Source organism: Eleginops maclovinus, chromosome 20 (genome assembly GCF_036324505.1).
Source record: "Eleginops maclovinus isolate JMC-PN-2008 ecotype Puerto Natales chromosome 20, JC_Emac_rtc_rv5, whole genome shotgun sequence".
Classification (NCBI taxonomy): domain Eukaryota; kingdom Metazoa; phylum Chordata; class Actinopteri; order Perciformes; family Eleginopidae; genus Eleginops; species Eleginops maclovinus.
The window spans coordinates 6,522,483-6,549,080 of NC_086368.1; the positions used below are offsets into that span (position 1 = coordinate 6,522,483).

General features: G+C 38.4%; 1 protein-coding gene across 3 annotated transcripts in view; it reads left to right on the plus strand.

Annotated features, from left to right (window-relative positions):
• The first annotated feature begins 742 nt into the window (after positions 1 to 742).
• Positions 743 to 26,598, plus strand: part of ip6k1 (inositol hexakisphosphate kinase 1) — a 36,314-nt gene continuing 10,458 nt past the window's right edge. Inside the window, exons 1-8 of one of the 3 annotated variants that reach the window (XM_063910297.1) lie at positions 756 to 944; positions 2,684 to 2,721; positions 13,490 to 13,742; positions 14,174 to 14,319; positions 14,965 to 15,091; positions 22,270 to 22,504; positions 24,285 to 24,466; positions 26,232 to 26,413. In XM_063910297.1, the coding sequence (XP_063766367.1) occupies positions 14,203 to 14,319; positions 14,965 to 15,091; positions 22,270 to 22,504; positions 24,285 to 24,466; positions 26,232 to 26,413 (843 nt within the window). In that variant the 5' untranslated portion in view covers positions 756 to 944; positions 2,684 to 2,721; positions 13,490 to 13,742; positions 14,174 to 14,202. Of the gene's footprint in view, positions 945 to 2,683; positions 2,722 to 13,489; positions 13,743 to 14,173; positions 14,320 to 14,964; positions 15,092 to 22,269; positions 22,505 to 24,284; positions 24,467 to 26,231; positions 26,414 to 26,598 lie in introns of all 3 variants that reach the window. The other 2 variants (XM_063910296.1, XM_063910298.1) reach the window with 2 other exon arrangements.

Here is a 26,598-nt window from a genome sequence, read left to right on the forward strand (position 1 = left end):
AAATGATTTCCCCCATATGACATTCCTCCCCTTTCATTTTTACATTAAAAACACCAATCAATGTGAGTGAGTTTAGAAGAGGTAGAATACTGTAGTGTTGCAGTAAGAACCTAGTTTGATCCATCAGCCAGAAGCAAAAGTGTGTATAATACCAATTTTAATAATGATAGTAAAAAAATAAAGATTAACTATCTGTTAATGTCAATTGATTATAGTTAAGCATTGAATATAACACGAATTACCCATAAAATATGCTACTTACAGGAGTCAGAGGTCGTCAGAAAAGAAAAGGGGTTCCTTTATAGCGAAAGGTTTGTAACCACTGCCCTAATCTATAAAATAATATTACAGTGGTGGGCAATATTTAAGTAAGTTTATTCAGATACTGTACTGAAGTCGAATTTTACTACGAATATTTCCATTTCTTCTACTTCACAAAATCTAAGAGGCAACTATTGTTCTTTAAACTCAACTACATTTAATAAATACTACAATTATATAATATATGTATATATATATATATATATATATATATATATAATTATGTTGATTGCAGGTCTATTCCAATACTTATGGTATCTCAACACTGTGGTATTACTACTTTTGATTAAGTAAAATAGCTGTTAGAGAGTCATTTGTCCGCCAGAAATGTTTTACCATTATGTGATATTTAATAAATCCAATCAAAAAAAGAGAAAAAGTAGAAGAGGTGGCAGTTCTAGTGGCAGGCGGTAGGGGACGCCAACCCGTCACAGTCATGGAAATGAACTGTAAAAGCAAACAGGCTGCGTTAGCTTCAGTGTAATGACGTTAGCCTGCTGGATGTTTTTTTCTGCCGTTAATGATTTTGGATACTGGGGACCGACATCCATGAGCCTCTTCGGTCTTTTAAAGCACAGTCACCGTGACCACCTCGAAGTCAGCAGCACCGGGCGACCCTGAAGGTATGTTGTTATTGTGACAGCCCGCTGCCTCTAACGGGAGACACTGCGTAACGTCAAACCGTGATGCTAGCTCTTTAGCTAGCGTTAGCATGCAAGGCTACTAAAACGGCAAAACTAACGTCAGTGTTTTCCATCAGTGACCGTAACACCGATTGGTCGTTGAAGAATAATTTTAAAGCGAGATGTCACGAAGCAGTGTTAAGTTTTGTTCGGACTGTAATCTGATTTAAGATGATTTTGGCTGACATAGCTTAGCTAGCGTGTTGTCAGGCTAAGGTCAAGAAGCTGCTGGCCAGTCTGACAGCTAACGCTAACTAATATGGTACCCAGGGGTCTATAAACGTGTAATATGTGGCAGATGGCCACACTGCTAACAGTTAACGCTGGCTATTATCAGGTTTGAACTGGGACCTGGGCTGGTGTCATATTCAAGATTAAAAGGTAGGTGTCTAAAAGTTTAATTAGCTTAAAGCTAGCTCGGTGTAAATATAATTAATAGAGGAGGTTTCTAGATGACTGTCTGCTGTAATGCATTGTGACAGACATATTTGCAGTAGTCACTAGCTTGTAATTACTCTATGTCGTGGTGCAGTCAAGGTTTAATTTGTACTTGGTTTATTTTCTGTTGCACTGTGCGCAATTCTGCCCATGCTGCTATGTGTTATCATACAATTGATACAGCACTGTCTTATCATTGTGCTCCACAAACGAACATAATGTTGGTAAATAGACCAACCTCCATCATTTAGGTACCTCCTGTCATATCATCTAGAGTGACTCGAGGATGTGATGCTTTTGGACCTATATGTAATGTTGAATATCGTGCTGAAACAACCATTCTTTTCTATGTAACACGCAGCTGGCTTCACTTATGATTAATGAAGACTGTTTAAAGTCAATATTTTAGGGGACACTTCCTCGCCTGGTTATTGTCAATTAAGTGGATTTCAAGGGCTTGTGTCCAGATCTCCATTAGCAAAAGTTAGGGATTTTAATAACGGAAAATGTCCATAACTTCTAATTTACTTCAACATAAATAGCATGCAAAGGTATGGAATAATTTTAGTTTAGTATGTAAAATGCTTGAGTCGACTTATTCTTTGAAGATCCAAAAGGACAAACTATATTAAAGACCCAATTATCGTTTCATTTCCCTTATTTGGACAACTATGCTCCCATGGTTTAACTGTATAAATGTTTAGTTTTTTTATAAAGTGATAGGGATGGGCTTATGTAAGAAACACAAACTCTATTTAAATGTAAAACATTTGAAAAGCTCGTCTATGCCCCACAATATTTTTTTCCCCCCAAAATGTATTTGGATGCTACAGACTTATTACATGAAAAACAAGCCCCATTGTGCTTCTTCTCCTCTTTTGTTATATATAGTCAAACTTCTTCTATCAATGTGGAAGAATGTTTATTAAATGTTTACACTTAGTGGGGCATTACTCATATTTTAGATTTATAACGATAACATGTTGCAATTATGAATTGGTTGTGTTTTAAATCATTCTTTGAAGGTAAAAAAAAAAAAGGTCAGTAAATCTGCACCTCTAAAGGCTCCAAAAACATAGTGCGCTGCTGCACTATGTTTTGCAGAATGTAAACAAACTTCAGCCAAATTTGGTTTCTGTACTGTACCTGCAAGATATGCGTGTACTGTTCTGTCAGCTTGATGAAGTATAATTTAGCCTTTAGTTTTTATCTGATAATCTTTTAATGATTACTTTTTCTAGGCAATCATTCAACATCTGGAGTACTTCTACCCAAAACAGTGAGTGCTCCATTTAGTCTAATCTTTTCTTTGCCTTTCGTTTTGTTTTGCTTTTGAGAATGACAGATACGGGAGCTTGCAGGCTTTGGGCTTCAGCCAGCCTTTTTGGTCCCAAAGATGTAATAAATCATACAGGATCCCAACATGTATTTGAGTGAATAATTATGTTATAAAAACACACTAATTTCGTAGAAGAATTCAGATGACTGAATTACTTAAAGGGCAAAAGAAGACTATATGCGAATTGAATTATTTACAATCCTTAGTCATTCATACAGTTTTCATAATCTGAGCACGGCAGGCAAATAACAGTTTGTGCGGGAAGTTAATTAAAATGCACACTGTCAGGGCGGTGTTGGTTTAATGTAACTACACATTTATCAGCCACGTGATGATGTCACGCTGGACTGCACTTTATGGTGATGTTCCCTTATTTATTTATTTTGGCAAATTAAACAATGAGTTTTAATCACATATACCAATACAACAGTTTTGTCCACAGAATATCAAACTTAACTTGAGTGTATGTTGCTGACATGAAAGCCTCGTCAGCTGACTGACATGTCGTGAGTTTGGGTTGTCGCGGTTACGCCGCAGTTGGTGGTGAGCGGTGAGAAAGGAGCCCAGATGGCTCGTGTGGTCTTAGTCGTTGTTTTGACTGATGTTGACGTTGTCTCTCTCAGACGATTGTTGATAGGACGGATTGTTCTTCTAGAACTGTGTGTGGATGTGTGTGTAACTCAGCAGCTGTTGATTTGTGTCAGGGGACATAAGCCACAGCTGTGTATGCATTTCCCAGTTTTCCCCTGTTGTAGCTTGTGATTTCTGTAGAAAGACAGATGTGTTTGGGGGGTCTCTCCCACAGCGCTGCATGATACGGAAAATGAGCCGGATCTCTTTCCCTGCACTATACTTTCTCCACTACTTCCCTGCCTCCTTGGTTTGATCAATATCTCATACTTTGTTTAATTGCTTCCTCTATCCTTCATTAGCTCCTCATTTCCTTCATAACCCCTTTCTCACTTTTACTCCCTTCATCACAGCCTCTATCAACATGAGTTTCTTTCTTTCATTCACTTTCTTTCATCCATCTCGCAACGATTAGTCAATCTGTAAAAAATAATTGCCAACTATTTTGATGATCGATTTATTGTTAAAGATGTTTTTCTTGCAAAGATAGCAGAAAATGCTGTCTCTCAAATGTTGAGATTTCCTGCTTTTTTATGCTTTAAACCCATGACTAAAAATACATTTAAAGAAGCTAGGATGGACACTATTTTCTTAAATTTTATGGATTATACCAAACATTTCTATTGCAAAATAATCCATAATGAAAATAATCCCTCTATCGCGGCCTTGTTTGAGCCTCCCTGTTTTCAAATGTTCCTCTTATTTTCTTTAGTATGTCTTTCCTTCCTTCACAACCTCCTTCTTTCCTTTTACTTCTTCCTGTCTGTCCTTCTGACTCCTTTTCTTTTTCCTATTCCTCCACCCCCTAATTTATCATCCATCACACTAAAACCAACGTCTCTATTTCTTCTCTTCCTCTTTTCGTTGGGTGTGTGTGTGTGTGTGTGTGTGTGTGTGTGTGTGTGTGTGTGTGTGTGTGTGTGTGTGTGTGTGTGTGTGTGTGTGTGTGTGTGTGTGTGTGTGTGTGTGTGTGTGTGTGTGTGTGTGTGTGTGTGTGTGTGTGTCAGCAGTAGCACCTTCTAGCCCATATTTAGCATCATTTACTGGTTATGCTACACTTCACTAATGCATCCACTCAGCAATAAAACAAGCTAAAAGATGCTGAGTTGAGACATTATTATGGGGATGATGATGATCTCTTGGCTCTGGCTGTCAACGCATTCTGGGATATGTTTTGAATATTCAATTGGTCAAGTAAAGACATTGCAATGGTTTGATTTTAGATCTAGATTAATCCCACCTACAGTGGAAAAAAATTGCTGACTAGATAGTTGTGAAGTTGCATTATTATTTGTATTATCTGTTGAAATGCATGGCTGCTTTGACATTTATTTCTTGCAGTAGTTGTATTTTTCTTGTAGGGCTGCAACCAAGGATTATTAAAATGTATTTTCTATTAATGTATTACTTTACCAAAAGCTCAGCATTTAGGTTGGTTTTGGTTAAAGAAGTTGTTGTTTTTAGCTAATTATTATGTCTGAAATTGTGTTTATTTTATCAATTTCCTTTTGGGGAGGTAGGGTTATTTAGCCAAAACCATTGTGACAGATTTCAGCACATACATTGTGGTAATTTTAGCTAAGAACAGTTATAAAGTATAGAAACATTTTGATTCAAGAGTTGTTATAACTGTTAATTGACTTAACAACAACATTTACAGCTACGTCAATTGTCAAAACTTGTAATTTCAAAATAAGGTCACTGCTGTAAATATATATAATATATTCACTATGCCTCATAACTTAATTTATAAATATTCCCAGTATTAGGAAAACATTTTTTCATCTGTGTTGATATTTAGGCTTTAGGCTAATTTGTTGCTTTACCATTGAATCTGTTTGCAACTGTGGTTGACCTCTGATATAATCTGATGGCCAAACACCAGATTTCTTTCTGCAGGTGGACCAGGTGTCTTTGTTGATTGTAAGCACATGTGTTCAGCTGTGTAAAATACAGGTCTGGAAAAAAGTTTTTCTTAAATCTTTATCTCTACATGTATGGCAGCCATTCCAGTCTGTTGAATTCCAACACAGAGAAAAAATGTCAGTAGTTTATAGAATAAAATGTAAAAAATTAAAAATCATTGAACTCAAAGACATGCCTATAAATAATAAAACAAGAGAACATGATAATGCTGAAGTGGTCTCTTCATTTTTTGATATCCACTTTGCTGCGATTGTTGGAGCAGAGTAGTGCTGAGCAGTTGTATCATTGATTTATATATTGAGTAAAACAACAAGCATTATATGGTTATAGCAAGTGAGCATTCACAGCTTTTTTTTCTCAATCATGGAATTATTTATTTATTGGTCAGTCATTTGAACACATCACATTAGGGTTTCTAAACTCAGACTTGGCATTTTCAATTAGATTCAATGTTTGTATGACTTTACATTGAATTGATCATTCCAATATGATGTAGAAGCATCTAATAAAACAAATGTTTTGGTTTCTTTTCCTTTTCTATTCCTTTTTCTAAGATTTTTTTTGACATTTAACATAACGAACCTATGTTGCTCGATTTTAAACCAGAGATGCCTTAGATGTGTGGGTTTGTCTCGAGATGTCATGGCATGTCTCCTGTTTTTCCCCTCAAGTTTTCTTAAATTCAAAGAATTGGTTAAGAAGAAATCATTCCTCACTTTTAATTTGTGTTCATGTTAACTCAAACTGCAGCAGCTACTCATCTAACTAATTCCTTGTGTAAACGGGACACAAATAGCGAGCAATAGTAACAGTAGTTGTCAAAGTACTTTAGTGTAGTGTCACTGCAATAGTAATACTTCAGGCTAAACACTGATGATATAAGAAGTACAAATTAGATAACATGAAACTTAGCCAATAAAATCCCTGGCAAGCGTGGAGGTAAACATTTCTTATCATTTGAAGGCAGCTTAAAATACTCAGATCGAGGCGTAAACAACTTGGTCTGGACATTCCTAGATAAAGCATTTTAAATGTAAGTTTGACATAAGGAAGCACTTAAGATAACTGAAGAAATAGCCACTTTAGGACTAGGATGTTATTATTAAATCAAGAAAATATTCAGTCAATGTTGCATATCCTCTGCACCAAAAGACAGCACATGTTTTCAAATCCTTCTGATTATTGCTGTTACAAAGATAAAGTTGAGTACATGTGGTGTATTGAATCCAATTAAGTATAAAAAAAAAGCTTCTCTGCTAATTGGTTATTTTTGAAAAACTAGCTAAACAAACTAGTAAGGCACTTATTATCATGCCCTATTTTTTCAGCAAGAATAATTTATTTATGAATTCTTAAAGCGCAGTTAAAAAAAATGTTTTAGGAAATCTGCAGGGGCCTTAAAATATTCTAAAATACCAGACAGCGATTTGCAATTCAGAAATGACCTCACCGTTCATTATTAACAAGGCTATCAGGATGTTAACATCTCCTAGAAAGAAAAATGTTGTGCCATTCATCATTAGCCTCAAAACTTGACACACATGCAACTCGCTGCCAAACTATGCATTCTACTCTTAGAGATCCCTGGAAGTCCTTAATTGGCTCTACTTACTAAGGAACATGCACACACACACGGTCCATCAGTCAGAAATAGAAACTTAATCAGTCTGCCCAAGTGAGCCTCAGCTTTGTTCCAGTGATGGCTGATGATGTAAGAAATGCTCACTCAGATCCTCTAATGTGATTGGCTGGCTACTCAGGTGATTCACCACACCTGGCAGAACACAATGGGACGATTAGAGATGTTGTTGTTGGTTTGTTTGAAGCACGTACTCCTGCACTGCCTCCTGCAGGCATACGTCAGGTCTGACAGACAAACGGTGGCAGAGCCAGCTTTGATGCGAGAAAGGCCACTAAGCTCAAATTATTTTTAAAGAGAGACATTTGGCTGGTAGCAGGTGGCAGAAGGGGAAAGTGTGCAGTAGATCTCTGTTGTTTCTTGACGGTACCTTTGTGACCAGGCAGCCAACACTGCATGGATCATCGATCTATCTGACACCGAATCCAAACACATAAATTTTACATAGCACGCAAGACAGCATGATATGAAAGCAGCCCACAGCTGTAAGGCATGTTGAGACTGCAAAACTACCTGCATTTGTAATGGTCTTCATGCGGTGTTGACATAAGAAAAAGCAAGGAACACTGCAAATGGAAAATCTGCCCGCAGTAGGTTTTTTTTCAATCTCTACACATATAAAACTTGCTGAGGACACTTTTGTTTATTTCGTACATTCACTGGAAGATTAGAACTGCTGCAATGTTATGGTGCTCAAGTCTAAAGCTAAGCCACAGTGATTGACTGAATAAAATCTATGGCAATCATGATGTGATATAATTGACTAATGATGAATTTGATGAAAAGATACCGGAATACAATTTCAGAAAAAAACGGAATATTACTTTCTGAGATATTCAGCCCAAAAAGAAATAAGGAGATGAAAAGCCGGAGAGGGATCTGAGCGGATTTGGGCAGAGGGAGGAAGGAAATGGGGAGGAGGAGAGTGCGTTCAAGTCGTCCTTGACTTTGCCCTCCAGCAGCCTATTCCCAGCCCTCTGCATCACAGTGCATACAGGACTCTGCCTATTGGGAACACACACCTGTTGCATGTGTGCCAGGAATTCACAGCAGACACATATAGACCCACTAAGAGACACAAGACCACCGTATAGAGGGGTAACCAAACACCAGCCGTTCACTTAACACCCCGATACCTACCTCTGTGTGACCAGATACCTTTTGATCTCACACACGCTAGAGGCTCACAGGCTCTCAGAGATGCATAGATGCTTTCAGCTGAATGCTAAGAGCAGCATGCCAACCTGGTGGTGTTTATGAAGTTTAATGTTTTATCATGTTCATAATCTTTAGTCTACTGTTGGCTAAAGAGTGGTGCAGGGATGACACATTTTGAAAGGCTAAACCAGAAGTTAGCACCATAAGGGCTCCCTTGAAATATATTGTATATTTAAATATTGACACGTGTGTTTATATTGACATTAGAAGACATTTTATTTGTAGGTTCATATTTGTATTTTTTGTCTCTACTGTGTCTCCATGCTTTAATGTTCAAAAAGCTCTTTATGTTTCTCATACTGCCTGTACTGCAGCACCTCTTTTCACCCTCTGTCTGAAACCAGAGCCCAGTCTGCTCTGATTGGTTAGCTTGTCGGGTCTGTGGTGGTCGGCAACCTCTTAGAGATGTCCCGCCACTTAACCTATCATGTAAAATGTGTTGGAGCGCTAGCCAATACAAGCATGAGTGTTACAAAGTGATGTCACTCTGTTACAGAAGTAAAAAACAGATGGAGGCATTTCATGCAGGGCGGTGGGGTGGGGAGTGTGTGCCAGGGAAACTCCCTCTGGAGAGAACTTTGGGATTTTAGCCTTTGCAGGCAATTTACATGCACAAAAACCTATATAACACACTACAGGAAAGGGAAACCCAAAAAGCATAACAGGGCCTCAATAACCACGCTAATTAGCATCTGTAAGGGTTGAAGTGTTGATGCATGCTTCAGAATTTAAAGCTAACATTAGGCAATAAACTAAATGCATCAGTCAAATGATTTGAAGTCCCCACTGCTAAGCTAAAGGCGGCTTATGTTTGCAGAGATGGCGTTTAGTAGTCACATTTAGTCACTTGTTTGCAACAACTGTTTTTATCAAACATAGAAGCCTAAACCTTCTCCTATGGAGTGTTTACTGACATATTTTATGTTGTGAATTAAAATGTGAAAATCTCTTAAGCTTGTGTTTGCCACAGATCTTATTTCAGGTATCTAACCTTAAAGTTTTAGAAAAAAAACTGAGATGAAAAGATGAAACGTTGGGGAATCAAAGTTATTTCAAGTCAAAATCGTATTATAATATAAAGCACCACTTTGGGCTCTGGTACTCGTACAGCATTATTGATATGCTCTGTGAGAGGTTTGCTTTTGACTTAAGCATTTTTTGCCGTGAAATATCAAAAGTGTATTATTTAATAATGTCTTGGCACATGCTGAATATGTGAGCATGCAGCTGGACCACAGACATCTTGGATTTATGTGTGCTCATATATTTTAGTGTTGGATAGATGTTTCTGTGTGCTGCTGAGTGCAGTGGAACGTTAGACTTCATGGATCATCGAGGTGATTCCACTGATCCCAGAAAACAGAACAGATGTGACCTGATGTTTACTGTTTGCTGCTAAATTTAGAGTGCTTTCCTCATAGGAAACACTGTTCACAGTATCTGTGTGTGTGTGTACGTGTTTGTATCTGAGGCTCGTGCTCAGTCAAGCTTGGATCGTGACTTGAGATGAGAAGTAAGATGTTGAATTTCCATCGTGGCTAGATGCGTGCAGGATGCTTGAAGCAGTCTCATGATGCCTGCCTGTGATGTGGGCCCCGTGTGAATGTGTGCAACAGGAACAGTGTGGTGGAAAGCATTTCTTACCTTGATGACATGTTGGTGGTTTGCAGTTTTCAAGGTTGGCGGCGATGTCTGGGGCCTGCGGCTTCTCACATCAACAGCTCACTGGTAGCACGCATAAATGTCATTAAATCAAATGTTTCTAATAAAAATCAATCAGTTTTACAATGAAGATTACAATGAAAGCTCTCAAATGGTTTGAAGGTGTAGTGTTCATTTAGATCGCTGATTTTTTTTGTACTGTGGTTAAATACATGGTGTTGTTTTTGTTGTGTTTGGGACACAACAGTCTATTCCCTTTCTTGTGAACTATAGCCATTTAATATACTCTAATACAGTAGTTTTCATTGTTACTGGCAAATGCATGTCAACCTTAGGGCTGACACCAATGATGCCTTTCTTTATCAATTAGTCTAATGGGTTTTTATTTATTTAAATGTATAAGATGGCCATCACAATTTGGGTCAAAAGTGATACGTTTATATGTATTGTTTGTGTCAATGGTAAAAGACTGACATAATTATAATAATGATTATTATGATTGTTATTATTATTATTATTATTATTATTATTATTATTGAACAAAGAAAAACAGCAAATCAGCACATTTGTGAAGCTGGAACTAGAACATTTTTGGTTGAAAAAACTAAAATGACAAACTGATTATTGAAATAGTTGCAGAGTAATATTCTTTCAATCAATTGAGTCCCTGAAATCACAAGTGACGTTGCTTATGCTAGAAAAAATCAAATATTAGATTAGTATTAAATGAACTAAGAGATTTTTTAAAGCTCGTTTAGTAAGCTGATCTTTCTGATTCCCCTCAGCAGGGGTTTGTCTCATCAATGGATGTTCACTTCTTGGTAATTAATCAGAGAAGTCTTAAATTTTTGGAAAGAAATAAAACTGGGGAAAAAAAGAGTTTTACAAGTAGAGATTAACAATCACAATCAAGAGGAGACGTTTGACACTGCATTGAGTTGATGTTACTTTAAAGTTTGCATTGATTGGCTGGGCTTGATAATTGAAAAATGACCTTGGGTTAACCCTACATTTTCAGTAAAACTCTTTATATAACTGTGTTATTATAGCCCGGCCCCCACAACACTGGATTCCAATGGAGGCGTTTCAGGCAAGGGGAGGGGTGTGTGGCAGAGAAACTCTCTCTGGAGGGAGCTTTGGGATTTTAGTCTAAAAGACAGTTACAGACCATTTACATGCACAAGGGGAAACCCCAATAAGCATAACAGGCCCCGTTAACGGAACACACCAATTGAACAGTATTCAAAACAGAGGCCTGTTCATAACTTGAAATGTTAAATTAAATTACTTTCCAAAAAGCTTTTTTTTGTTTTGTTTTTATGTTTCGCCGTGTCTGAACTAATGCGTATGGAGGCTGTGTTTGGTGTTCCTCCGTTATGTTGAGCCCACATCATGATATTGTCAATGAGCCCCATGCCTTGCCGTATCCTTGGCACTAACCACTTGATGTCTCCACACACACAAGCCCACATTCACAAGCAGTGTGACGTCATTAAAAGGCCTTCATATCCTCCCCAATCGTCTTTGTTCCCTCCTCTTCTTTTCTTCTCATGTCTTCAGGCAGGCGAGGATGACTCATATTGGGGGAGCTTTGAGGTGCATCATGGGATATGGGGATTGGATAGGAGGAGAGATTTGAGAAAAGGCAGGGAAGAGAGAATGGGAAATCTGGAAAATAATGCTAACTATTTGGACACCTGAACATGTCGCCCTTATCTGACAGCTGAGCTTGATGTGGCTCTTGAACTCTTCCTTTTTTCTCCACTGTGTTTTTGTGTTTTGTGCATTTCATTGCACAAAAAGGGATTTAAAATGAAAATACATTATTCTTCAACCTTGAACCTTGAGCCTTGAATATGGTCTGCCTCACACTCGTGTATTGGTTCACCCTGAAGGTGTTTAATAGGGTTAAAGGTCAGGAAGAACTGTGCAAATGTTTCTACTTCTTCGACACCAAACTTGATAAAATATATAAAAATATGGATCTAGTTTACAAGTTTGTTAAAATTTAAAACAGGAAAATATTGCCAGAAAACTGTTTCCAAATATTTATTATATGTCCATTGTATGATGTGAAGCAAGCTCAAGTATTGCAATATGCTTCCAGTTGATCTTAAGACAAGCCTTCACAAAAAATGGATTTTAACTTTTATTTTATTGTGATTCAAGTTTATAAATGTAAAACTAGAGTTTAATGCTTTAGTTAGAATTGTAATCATGCTTCTCAGTTTCATTTAACATGACAACACTATGAGTCAAACTGGGTTATAAAATGGAAACAGATCATTTAATGCCACTTGCAATCATCAAATGAAAAGGCACATGTTCTCTGAAATGAATTCACATGGTTTTGGAAACAAGCTCTATTATATTTGTGTGGCGTCTTTAGCCGTTTGATCTCATCAATTAAAAAAGCTGGTTGTGTACTCTCATTGTTAACGTCTGCTGTATCAAGGTTTCAAATGCTAATCATTTATAATTGTGGATTTTATTTTAGATGTTACTCAGCAACAGATGGGCTTTGATTTCATTGTGTTGCTCGTCGTATTTTGGAGAGAGTAAATCCTGAATTACAAAGAATCCTTTTAGGTTATTGACAACGTTAAAGTATTAATAATTAATACGTTGAGTTGTAAATGAAAAAGAAAACTAGATCTGGGATAACATCTGCGGTTGAAAAACAGAACCATGGACAGCATCATTCAACATTTGTTGGGGAGTGAAGTGTGTTTCAGGGAGTGTCCCTTTTATTATATAGTAGGTTTCCTTTTATTGACCCATACTTTAATTGATTTATACTTGTTTAGGCGTGGATTTATAAACACAAATGTTACAGTTTAAAACAAAAATGATCTACCACAAGACGCCTTTTTCTGACCCTGACAGTGCTGCTGCATGTCCACTTAATTTAACTACGTACAGAATAAAAATGTGTGTGTCTGCATTTGAGTATAATCTGTGTGTGCGTGCGGACACACATATTTTCATTCTGTGGGACAGTCTCTCGATGCTGACGTGCTGAAACAGTTGATATCAACTGTTTGTGGCAACATGCCCAGAAAACCGTGTTTGTGCTTTATTTTTATAAGCGGGTTGAAACATCATGTGTCAGGGAGTTTTGTCCTAAAATGTGTTTTTGTCAGGCTGTTGTTACTCTGAACACGCTCCACCAGTTCAAATCATCACTTCTGAGGAAAACTCAACGCATTTATTTTCAAGATAAATAAATAAGAATTAAAATTATTATATGTTTTTTTAATCTATTTTTTCTACAATTTATAACGCGTGTGTATTTATAAACGTATGCACTTATTTAAATTGTAGTTATTATAATTATAATTGTATTTGTAGGATGTGTAAGTGGGATCAGGGTTCTGGGGGAAATGGGAAGGAAAAAAGCTTTCATTTTTGTATTTTACCAGTCAAACAAATGTATACGTTATTTATTCAAAAAATATAACGTCTCTCATTGTTGTTTTTTATTTTAACAATGGATATAATGACAGTTTGTAATTACCATCCAGAGTTTCGCCTCTTAATGCTCAGAGTTTTGTTTTTGCAGCACATTCACAAATATCCAATAATACACATAATATAAACTCGACTGGTATTTTTTATTTCCTCTTTCTACAGGAAGTAGTGACCCTGCCTTCCTGACAACCTGAGCCCCCTTGCCTACCCCCCCAAAAACGTTGCCCCGCTTCCCAACATCCTGATTGGGTGCCCGTGCTGCCGGCGGTGGATTAGAGCACTCTGATTGGAGGCTTTGCGAGGTGGTTTTTCGGTCTGGCGCCGCCTCCCCCTGGGGCCGGCGTGCGCTCCCAGCAGCCCGTGGTGCCCTGCGCCCCCCCCTCCCCGTCACTGCACACCAGAGCCAATGCCCAAGGTAAGAGCAGGATTGTACTGATATCTGGTTTGATACTTAGAGGACATAGAATACATTTTTAGTTTTCAGTATTCTTGTGTTAAATTAAAGTTGTTCACTATTTTCTGACATGTCTTAGACATTTTATAGAAAAAGGATTCTACAGTTTAATTGATGATGAATATAAATGTAAATCCCAGCCTGAAAATCAGAGGGAAATGGAATCTCGATATCAATAATGGAAACGAATGAAAGGCTAAATCACTAAAACATTTTGAATTATACCTGGAAACTAGTGAGAGCTGCTGCCCCTGGAAATCAAATGTATTGGCTATGGGAATTTTCAAACTATTCGACCATCTTAAGAGCATACTGAAGCTAAAGAATGCCTAACTTTGAAAAAAATCCACATCAGTTTTCTCTGACACCTTAAATCCTTCTCTCCTTGGCAGGAGGAGGCGCGGTCCGTCCGCCAGGAGCCATGTGCCTCCCTCACACCAACAACATGGAGAACAAGTTACAGGGGGCGGCGCAGGGGGGAGGGACTGCACTACGATCACGGGCAGGAGGCGTCCCACTGGAGCCCTTCATACACCAGGTGGGTGGCGATGACGTGTGTTACGGGAAAAGCTGACGTTATGTTAGAGCTCCATGCTGATGATGTGGTTCTTTTTATCAGATTAAAAACATTCACGTCCAGGTGTTTTCCAAAGAAATGTGCTGACAGTGTGCCTCGAGAGACTCATTCTGGAGTTTCATATAAAAAACATGTTTTCCTAAAACAATCTGACAACATAACTGCCGTGGTTTGACAGACCGGCATCGCCCCTTTATGTTTTGTTATCTATTGATGTTACCCTGTATTTGTCTACATTGTTTTTCACCATGGCGAACAACAGGAAGATATTTGCTCCCACACTTTGTATGAAACAGTCAACAGTCAATCTGACAGCTACAGCGCCATAACAGCGATCCACATACAGCAATAATACTCTCGCCGGAAGCAACATCCAGTGTGCGCTTCGACAATCTGCTCCCACAAATTACATTTTTCAGAAAAATGATATAAAGTGCAGTCAAGGACAGATAAAAGCAACATTTTCCTTAAATATGTTCTACTGACAGCACCCAAACAGGATGCACAAAAAAAACACGAATAGACACTATATGGACAACCACAGAGTTTCTGGAATTTTGCATCATCTGTTTTGCCTGTTTTTCATGTGTGTGTTTGTGTGTGCAGGTGGGGGGTCACACCAGTATGATGCGTTATGATGACCACACGGTGTGTAAGCCTCTGATCAGCAGAGAGCAGCGCTTCTACGAGTCTCTGCCTCCAGAAATGAAGGAATTCACTCCGGAGTATAAAGGTCAGTCACAACTCTCTGATTTTCAGTATTACTGTTTTTTAATACAGCTGGATTTCTTTTTGTAAATCTTTGAACAGTCCTGTTATCAAATGATGTGCAGTTCACACCTGCTTGCTTACTGCTGGACTAAATGAAGTCAAGATAAGATAGAAGAGGATAAAATATAATAAGATAAGTAGTTAAAACAAGGGTAATTGAATAACAAATTAGACATCTAAGAGACAGTACATGGCAAAATAAAAATCAACATATATACAGATAAAAAATATATAGATATACAGATATAAAAATTAAGAGACCACTCCAAATGTTTCTTGAATCTTTATTTCTACATGTATAGCAGCCATTTCAGTGTCTGTTGAATTCCAACACAGAGAAAAAATGTCAGTAGTTTAGAGAATACAATAAAATAAATTAAAACAAATGTTTTAACTCAAAGACATAGCTATAAATAATAAAACAAGAGAACATTTTAATGCTGAAGTGGTCTCTTAATTTTTTCCGGGGCTTTATAAACAAGTAAGTTTATGTGATGTGCCTGTCTCACTTTTAAGATATATATTTTCAGTATTTGCATGACATCACATTTTTAGGTTTTAATTTAATGGTTGATTATTAAAAGTAGTTTTGTGTCACCCCAAGATATGTTGCTTCCAGAAGAATCTAATCTTTTTTATTCTTTTACTAAAAAATATGATTGGGGCTTTTTTGGTTGTAATGGTAGTAGAGTTGAAGATGGACAGGAAATGGGGGTAAAAAAGGGCCACAGGTCAGACCAGGGCCGCCGTACGAAAATCAAATGAGCTTCCAGGTCAGCCCCTGCTGCTACCCCGTATTTCACACACTGCTCCAAACTGTCTCTGCTGCTCTGGGTTCAGTGGCTGGTGCAGAACCAGAGAGGGAAGTACGGATGTTTACTCGCAGTGAAGTGTTTGAGCTGCTCTGCTTTCCATCACCAGCCAGATAATGTAGCTGCTCTCAATACTGTAGTAACAGACTCAAACACACTCTGACAAACAGCACACGCATGAACACCTCACCCTCTCATGTGAACTTATTATCATTTTAGCAAACCAATTTGTCAGGTCATGAGAAAGCATTAACAAAGAAACAAATTGAAATAGTTACTTATAAATGGAACGTGGTTTTGTTTAATCTGATGTGTTAAACAAAACACCAGCTTTGTCGAACATGGTGTGAGTATATAGCGGTGTCACACAGCAAAACTACACACTTAAAAAAACAACTTCATTTAATATTTTCTATAATTATTTTAAGGTAAATTATTATTCCTAAAGACTTTACTGTTAAATATGTTTCGTACAGTACATCATTTATCTTAGTTCCAGCTTTTTTCCTCGTTGCTGTTTAACACCACCACTCGCCATCATCGTCATTATTTTATCCAACAGTTGGCTTGCCTTGCGTCCGCCATTGGACCGTCTGGTAAGATGCAATGCTTTCTGGGGCGTTGAATATGTCCAAAAATCTTACATCTTCTACTCAGAAATTATTGCAAATTGGGTACACATCACGGCATTTCTCACATTCACAAAATACTATAAAGTTGAGCCCACTGCATACTCAACTTTAAGTCAGTAATGTGAAAACACAAAACAACTTTTGTTCCTTACTGTAAAATTAATATCTAGACTGTCATTTAGACGCATTGTTTTAGACATTAAAAACATACTAATTAAAGAAATTAATATTCTTTGACATTTTATAGACTAACAATATTATTTAATTAAAATACATCCCTACGGGGGGTTAGGGCCCTCAAGGGGGTCTTCATATGGTTGTGTAGGAAAAAATGAATAACCAGAAAAATAAAATATGACTGTGATCAAAGTATGTATATTCATTTTTATTTTTACTTACTTACGGCAGTTTTTAATAATAATAATTATTATTTATTTATTAAGGCTACATGTTTTTTTTCGCACTTAAAACTTTTGGATTTGAAGCCTACAATAAAGGCATGTTTCTTTGTTTTATTTATATTCTTCTGCCTGTAGATTTTGTATTTTGAGCAAAGTATACCAATCAAATAACGATATTAGGAAATAAAAATACATAAAATAAGATACTTTGGAATGCGACATCTCCTATACCAGGGCTATTCAACTTCATTAGCAAGTGGGCCAAATAGGAAAATCACAGGGGGTTTGTGGGCCACACAATACTTTGTCAAGTAACTCTTGCTTACAGTAGTGTTAATAGATACTAATACATTACATTTACTAGAACACGTGCATCCCTTTTTTTCACTTTAATTGTATCACCATAAATCATTGCAGAAAGCAACCAGTCTATAAAAAAGAAGTAGGAAAGCTATGGTTACAAGGCTCAACACAAAAGTGCACAATGTTGCATCTTTACAACTAAGGAGACATGAGGTTCCATGTCCACTAATGTACAAAACCAGATGAACATAATCAAACGGTATTCATCACATTAACAGTAAGTAGCCCTGTTTATAATATCCTCAACACTTCCAAGCATACATAAGGTGCTTTGAAAACAACACAAATCCATAAAATGTAATGCTGAATGCAAATAGAACATAGGAAAACAATAGCCATCAGACTCACACTAACATTCACGTCTTGGAAACATTTTTACAGTTTGCAAAACAGTGAGTAGGCTTGTTTGAAGGACCACAACATGAATGACCATAAAAACAGATCTGCATACCGCAGACTTCTGTCATGTTTAGCCTGTTTGAGTCAGTGAGAGAAATTACACTGCCTTGATTTAGCTATTTCAGCATAGTTTGGCTCATAAGTGGTAAGAGCAATCCTGAGACAATCATGCAACTTCTCATTGGTCATGGAGCAACGTGCCCTTGTTTTGATGGCATTCATATGAGAAAAGCTAGACTCACAAGTATAGGTAGATCCAAACATTGTCAGTATAAACAAGGCCACCTTCCTCATTGTGGGGTACTGATACTGGCTAACATGGTTTGACCAAAAGTCTACCACACCCTCAGACTGCAGGAGCTGTTTTAAAGCAAAGGAAGACTGCACATCAACCAGCTCCATCTGAAAGAGGCTCTCATCAATGCAAGACAGTACCTCTTTTACACAGAAGTCTGCATGAGCTTGATGCAAAATGGGTCACGAGCAAACTGCAATACCTCAATTGGAATGCTGAAGCCTTGGAATCTGTCAGTAAAGTTTTCAGTCAATTTTGTCATGAAGTCTGTTATGACTGGTGTTATGTTTGCCCTGGGTGATGTGGTCATAAATGCACAGAGTTGTGGGAAATGCAGCAGTTTTGTTTTCATTAGGTCTGTTTTGAAGATTGTTACTTTTGTCTTGAAGGCACAAAGTCTTTCAACCAAATCAGCGATAGACTTTTCGCGGCCCTGCAGTTCGCAATTCAAAGTGTTCAAGTGTCCAAAAATGTCACACAGAAAGTAAACATCTGCCATAAACTGTTCACCCAACATGCGCTCCAAGAGGTTTGAGGCTTGTTTGTGCTTACACGTGCCACGGAAAGACACAATCTCCTGGCGGAGTTCACAGAAACGGTCCAGGACCTTTCCTTTGCTGAGCCATCGGACATCGTTGTGGACGAGTAAGTCCGTGTGTTCAGCAAACGTGTCGGCAAGCAGCTGACGGAAGAGGCGGTGTTGTAGGCTGGAGGTTGAGCGAGTGTCCATGGTGTTTTTCAAATCACCACTGAGCTTTGCACACAACACAGATTGATGATTAATACAGTGTAAATACTGCATGTGTGGGGCTATGTCACATAGACACGCCACCAGCCCCTGCACTCTGCCAATCATAGCTGGAGCGCCATCAGTGACCAACAGGCACACTTTTTTTAAATCCAGTTGACGTTGGTTAAAAAAAAAGACTATCGTTTGAAAAATAACCTCACCTGTAGTGTGTCCCTCCAACGGATTAAGCCCAGAAGTTCTTCCCTAAAGCGATCTCCATCAAAAAACCTCATATAAATGCATAGTTGGCCATGTCAGTACAGTCAGTTGATTCGTCCACAGCGATTGATATAAACTCCGGTCTCGAAGGTTTTCTAAAAGTTTCCTTGACACATCCTTTGCAAGTGGTCCCACTCGAGGTGCGAGGTGTTGTTGTGTCTGAGAGAGGTACTTTTGTAATGGCTGAAGTGACGCTGTCTTTTACTTTTTGGTCAATAACCACTTCATCAATGACAGCAAGCATGCACTCTTTAACGGTCTCCGCGTCGGTAAAGGGCCTCTTCTGTCCGGCTAGTGTCCAGGCTACTCGCAGGGATGCTATCGTAGCTCTCTCTTGTTCCGTGCCAAAGTGACTAAAAGCCACTTGACTCCGTTCAAACGATGCTAGCAGTCCCTGTACTTTCCTTCTGCGTTCCTCTGAGCCGGCAGGAAAACTGTCAGAAAACGAGCCGTGATTTGAGTTATAGTGTCGCTTTACGTTGTATTCTTTCATCACAGATATACATTCGTTGCACAATAAACACACCGGTTTATTACTTGTTGCGGCTGGCAAAGTAAATAAATATTTGTCAGTTCATTCATTCTGGAATTGGCGATTCTCCAAATCAACTTTACGTTTCTTTGGCTTGGAGAAAGACATCTTGAAGCCGTTGTTAGTTCAAGTACTGTCTCTGTGGCCCGCGAACCTTCCAGACGCATTTGATGAGGCCCGTTATTTTTGCCTGCTGCGCTCTGAGCCTCAGGCAAAACAAGCTGAGTTTTGCATGAGGACTGTAATTTGCCTGTGGCTCAGAGCGCAGCAGGGGGGGTGGGTCACAAACACCCATGTGATTATTTTTTGGGGTCATGATTCAAGGTGGTTGAACATCACTGTTTATTATTTTTCTATTCACCTGTACATACAGCCCCGGAAAAAAATAAGACACCACTTCAGCATTATCATTTTCTCTTGTTTTATTTTTTATTGTATTTTATAAACTACTGACAATCCTTCTCTCTGTTGGAATTCAACAGATACTGGAATGACTGCCATACATTTAAAGATAAAGATTTAAGGAAAATATGCAGTGGTCTCTTAATTTTTTCCGGAGCTGTATTCCCATTACACCTGACCTGCAGTTCTCAGATTACCTTTATTGCCACCAGTTCACCTTGCTGGTATTGTCGGTCCAAGTGCCATGACAACAGTGATCCATAAGGAGTCTATATTTAGGGCTGGACCTCTGCCCACTACCATTGTCCTGCTGATTAAATAACAGCGGGTGGGCGGGCAGGCGGGCGGGCAGAAAGCTGCCAAGGGACGACTCTGCGTCTGTCAAGGTTGATTTATCCACAAATTGTTTGGCATTATCAGATCAAATTTCTCCTTGTGTTGTTGTGTGTGGCTTTAAAGTTGTGCTTCCTGTTGTCAGAGCACACACTTCAGTTTGGAGTTGATTTCCCACCATGGAGCGAACTGAGTGTAAATTAAATTTGGAAAAACAGGGACGATGTTCAGAGTCTCACTTAGCGGGGATGAGATGCTCTACTCTGCTCTAGAAATAACAGCTTAATGTTTAAATAAAAAATCTATCTAGGTTTTTCATCTATAAACTGTTCCTCAATTGAATTTACAGAACATTTACAAATCTTGATTTACAGAAGGATGACAAATGACAGAAAAAGCCCGACATTAACTGTGTTAGGATGGTACACCTGCGCCACAAGCCTTAATTGCTCTTTGTCGAAGCGTATTCAACTCTCTGCAGCTCATTAGAATAATTAACTAAATGTTTAGTTAGATTAAAACTAACTGACATGAAAATGATGTCTTGTGCTCCCTGAACCACTCTTTCACAATTTGAGCCCGATGGATCCTGGCATTGTCATCTTGGAACATGCCCGTGCCATCAGGGAAGAAAACATCCATTGATGGAATAACCTGGTCCTTCAGTATATTCAGGTAGTCAGCTGACCTCATTCTTTGGGCACGTTGCTGAACCTAGACCAGACCAACTGCAGCAACCCCAGATCATAGCACTGCCCCCACAGGCTTGTACAGTAGGCACTAGGCATGATGGGTGCATCACTTCAGCCGCCTCTCTTCTTACCCTGATGCGCCCATCACTCTGGAACAGGGTAAATCTGGACTCATCTTCATCCCTCCATAGCAAATTGAAGCCGTTTTTTTCCGATTAGCCTCACTGACAAGTGGTTTTTTTACGGCTACGCAGCTGTTTAGTCCCAATCCCTTGAGTTCCCTTTGCATTGTGCGTGTGGAAATGCTCTTACTTTCACTAATAAACATAGCTGTGTGTTCTACTGTTGTTTATCTACGATTTGATTTCACCAAACGTTTAAGTGATCGCCGATCGTGATCATTCAAGATTTTTTTCCGACCACATTCTTTCCTGGAAGATGATGTTTCCCACTGTCCTTCCAGTTTTTAATAATGCGTTGGACAGTTCCTAACCCGATATGAGTAGTTTCAGCATCTCCTTAGATGTTTTCTCTGCTTGATGCATGCCAATAATTTGATCCTTCTGAAACAGATTAGCATCTTTTCCACGACCACAGGATATGTCTTTTGACATGACTGTTTAACAAATGAGAAGCTACTCACTGCATCAGTTAGGGTTAAATAACTTGTTGCCAGCTGAAACATAATCACCCATGCAGTAATGATCCAATGGGAGGCTCTTACCTATTCGATTAGTTAAATCCAGGTGGTGACCTTTTCTTTGGCCAGGCAGTGTATATATAATATATAAAAATAAATAATCAATATATGTTTTAGATGTATTATAATTGTCTTTGAGTCTGTCTTGCAGTTCAAATGAATTCGGCAGTTATTTTATTTTTATTTTGAGTAGGCAATTTCTTCATTTTCCCTGACCTTAACCATGTCCTGAACAGTATACAGTATACTGTTCAGGACATGGTTAAGGTCAGAGAAAATCAAGAAATTGCCTACTCAAAAAAATAAAAATAACTGTGCAATGTTACCATCAGATCAGAGATACATGGTCCCTCAATTTAATAGAGTTGGACTGAAGCACTGTTTTGTGCACCTGTCTTCCCTCAAGTTGAATACAGTGTTAAATCCCAGATAAAATGTGTGTTTAAGAGTCATGGAAACATGGTCTTCTGTTATTTATCCGTGTTGCTGCTGGGAATGGAGCTGCTGTGATGTGAGGTATCGTCAGATCGTATCCTAACCTTCCTGCCTGTATTTTCTCCGTCCTGTCAGGCGTGGTTCTGGTTTGTTTCGAGGGCGACTCTGACGGCTACATCAACCTGGTGGCGTACCCGTATGTGGAGAGCAACATGGAGGGAGGGCCCGCCGAGCACGAAGAGCGTGACCCCCCCGAGAGGGAGCAGCCGCGGAGGAAACACTCCCGACGCAGCCTCCACCGCTCCTCCTCTGAACACAAGGAGGAGCGGCCCGAGAGGAGAGAGTCACACGACCCAGAGGCTTCTGATAAGTAAGATCATATTAAGAGGAAGAAATTAAATAAATACAAAACTGGTAAAACAGATTTAGAATCCATTTTCAATTATTATTTTATTTTTATTTTTTAATGTCAGATATTACTTTGTTCCAGCTTCTCAAACATGAGGAATGTATTCTATTTTCATATTCTGTTTTATGTTTATTCTGTTTAATGAAGGACATATCTTGGGGTTTGGACTGTTAGCTAAAAGATGTCACATTTGGATCAGAGAAATGGTGACAGGCACCATTTTCTGACATTTCAAAGACATGTATTGACCCCTCAAAAAAATAATAGAATTAAGAATGATTTAAAAGACATAACATTGCATCTATTGCCCCAAGTCTTAATAGGAAATGTAGTCATTCAGGACTTTTCTGGAGTGATGATCCAGTCAATAATACCCCGCTCAGAATGCAGCTTTTATACAAACATTTGAAGGAATGTGTTTATATTTCTGTGGGGGACTTTTGTCGTACATTTTAGCCTAACTCACGTATGACCTTTACAAATGTTTTTCAGTGCACTTTAGGATGATTTCTAATAGCTTCAGTGATCTTCAGCCTTCTTCAGGTCAACATTTTAAATTGTGTTATACTTGTTGACCATGTACATTTACTACAAACTAATGACTTGGTCATCAGCCTCAGCTGTACTTTGTTTACAGTGCTGATTAAGTCCTGTCAAGGACAAATGTAAGCATGCAAACACTTAAATGAGATAGTAAGCATGGTAAACATTGTACCTGCTAACGATCGGCATTTTATGATGCTGAAGTCAGCGTTTAGCTCAAGGCACTGCTGCCTCAAAGCTGCTGGTGTGACTTTTTTGGTCAGGGCATTTGATACAATTATTTCTGTAGGCATCTAAAGAGAATTCCCAAAAAAGTAACAAAAAGTGTTTTCAAAGAGGACTACAGTCCTAGATTTACTGCCACCTGTAAGCTGTGTTTATATGGGATGCAAGGTGAATTTAGACTCCATAGGATAATGGAGAGACACACATTTGCTCGTGTTAGTGCGAAATTCAGATTGACTTTAATTGAATCTCTAGACTGTAGTATAGACACTTTCCTAATTTATTTAATAGTATTTTAAAGACTAACCAACATGTTGTGATTCATTTAAGATGTTGTTGTATTCTGCTTAAATTACATTCCACCTTCCTTTAGCACAGTGTATTTCAACCTGATGGTCGCCAGATAGTTGTTGATAAAAAATAAATAACATATATTGGTTAACGGGACATTGCCTATACCATACATTTTATTTAGTTTTTAACTATAAAGCATGTTACTTTACGCACTCTGCTCTTTTTACCTTGAGGTAGGGCTCTAAACATACCTTTGCTTTGGCTTGGTACTTTTTTTTTCTATGTTTACCTCCTCTGCTGGCTTGCACGGCTTTATACAGCTGTCATCTGATTGGTTACATGTCAAAAGGTTAGCGGTAACACGGTCAAGGTTGAACAATTTTCTTTTTACTTTGAGCGCAGCGCTCTGCGAAAGTTCATTCCCTCCATAGAAACACAAAGGCAGTGCAGAGCTGTTTTACCCCATATCATTTGAATGCAGCTTAAGCTCTACAGTTATCCTATACCAAAAAGTGTAAACACTGTTAACATGAAACAAATTGCCAGCAGGCAAATAATCACAGTGTTCACAGGACAGTCCAGCTGTCAAGTCATTCTGAATATCTTTAAATCCCTGGAACACAACGTACACAAACATGGCGTCGCTAACATTCATAATCCTCTCTCCTCCTTCGTGCAGTCTTGCAGAGCTGAAGAGTCCACGGCTCGACCCGAAGCTGCACTCGGACGTTCCCTTCCAGATGTTGGACTGGAACAGCGGTTTGAGTTCAGAGAAGATCAGCCACAACCCCTGGAGCCTGCGCTGCCACAAGCAGCAGCTCAGCCGCATGAGGTCCGAGTCCAAGGATCGCAAACTCTTTAGTATCCTTTCTCAACCAACCACCTCCTCCCATTCTAACTGTGTGCTATCCTTTAAAGTCAAGATGTAGTTACTAGCTCTCCCATGGCTATCAAAACTTCAAATGTACGCATTATCATTATTTTAAAGAGTCAATTCAATGAAACTTAAATAACTTATGTAATCCAATGAGTCACCTCTATTTAAATTAAGGAGTATATTCTTAATTAAAACCTACAGCTCTGGAAAATAAATAATAATGATACCCCTTAGATGTGTTTTCGCCAGACTACCTTTTCCAACATCAAAAATAAACTTGACCTTGTAAATGTTGATAAATAATGCAAAAATATGCATGAAGGCCTGCTGTGTCACAGCACCTGAGGGAATGTGACTGTAGAAATTATGTAAATATGTAAATTCAAGCACTGAGTAACTAATGTGAACCTAGGGGTGCTGGCTAAAAAATATTATCCAGGAGCAATCAGCTTCTGCACATATCCCTGCCCACATTTTGGAGTTAAAGAGCTGCAACATTTTTTATGTTGATTCAATGGTTTTTGTCATTTTTTTAAAGAAAGAAGGCAACATTCTCTGATTCAAGCTTCTTAAAAGTTTATCTTTTCTGGGGTTTTTACTCCTGTATTACGGTTAACTGAATATATTTGCGTTATGGCCAAAACAACACTTTTGAAGTGTTGGAAGTGTTGAAATGTTTCATCCCAATATTGATTCATTAATTGAGAAAGACTGAAGACTATTGTCGTCCTCGGTCACAGCCCTGGTGGAATATACCAATGCAACGAGAGGCACTGAATGTAAATGTCAGTGAGACTAAGGAGGAGGATTTGGGGGTGAGGTGAGGTTATCAGGCCAAAGGTCATGTTTTGATCTTGAGCTTCAAAGAGAGCAGCTGTTTGGAAAACACAACAACACACCCACTGTGTCCTCAGCGAGGTCCGTCTGTGTCCGGGCAGAGCCTCTCCGACAGCCTGCTGAGGAAGGGTCATACTGTCGGGTTCCCTTCGTCTCAGTCCGCGGCTATTATTGTTAAACTCAATAAAAACTGAGGACATTTAAGAATTTTTGAATCCTCAAAACAATTGAACACTTCTGTCAATCCATCCAAAATCTCACCTTCTGAGTCATTTTTAATTGTAAGTAAAAGTAAGAAAATGGACCAAAACATTTATTTTGATAATTGCCGAAGCTTTTATGTCTCTCATTTCCAAAAGAAGATCATTTATTTGAAACGGGATCACTTTACAGACACGCTTTTATGTCAAGTTTGCATTCATTTATATATTTGATAATCAGTTTTATGATCTGTTCCTATTAATTTGCTTTATTAAAACTTCCTCCATGTATACCGGTTGTCCAAATAAATTCAAAAAAACGTTTAATTTAACCAAATGTTTAACCCTGTATGATTTTAACTAACATTGAGTTCTCACAAATACATTTCAGACTCTTTAATTTCGTCCACTTTCCAATTGTTGCCAAGATAAAAGTCAATATTTGCTTCAGATGTTAATGTGGAACAATAAATGTCAAATAATAGAATTATAGTTAATTATTGGAGCTTTGGACACTTTTTTGTGTGCTTCTAACATGTTACCTTGTTTTATTTTCTAAAATAAATGCAAATTAAGTAGTTAAAAATGATTAAAGTGCAAAACATTAAGCTGTTGTGTGGTCTTCTCCACGCCCATATCACAAGATGGGTGGGGTAGATCAGCAGTGATTTCTTTTCAGAAAGATAAGTTTGCTCCTTGACCGCATCGTTTGAACCAGAGTTTCTGTTGTTGGAGAACGTGGTTCATCACTTCTCCTACCCCTGCATCCTGGACCTGAAGATGGGCACCAGGCAGCACGGAGACGACGCCTCCGAGGAGAAAGCAGCCCGGCAGATGAAGAAATGTGAACAGAGCACTTCAGCCACGCTAGGAGTCAGAGTGTGTGGCATGCAGGTACGTAAAGCAAACACCATTACAATAATCAGCAAGTAATACAGGCCCTGAGGTCTGGACATTTTCCTGTCTTTGAAAATACTTACAATTTACATTAACAGACGAGTGTTGGGGTTATTGAATGTGAATTTATATATTTTCTGCAATAATAGAAATTTAAGAAATGTTTTTTTACTAAAAACTAG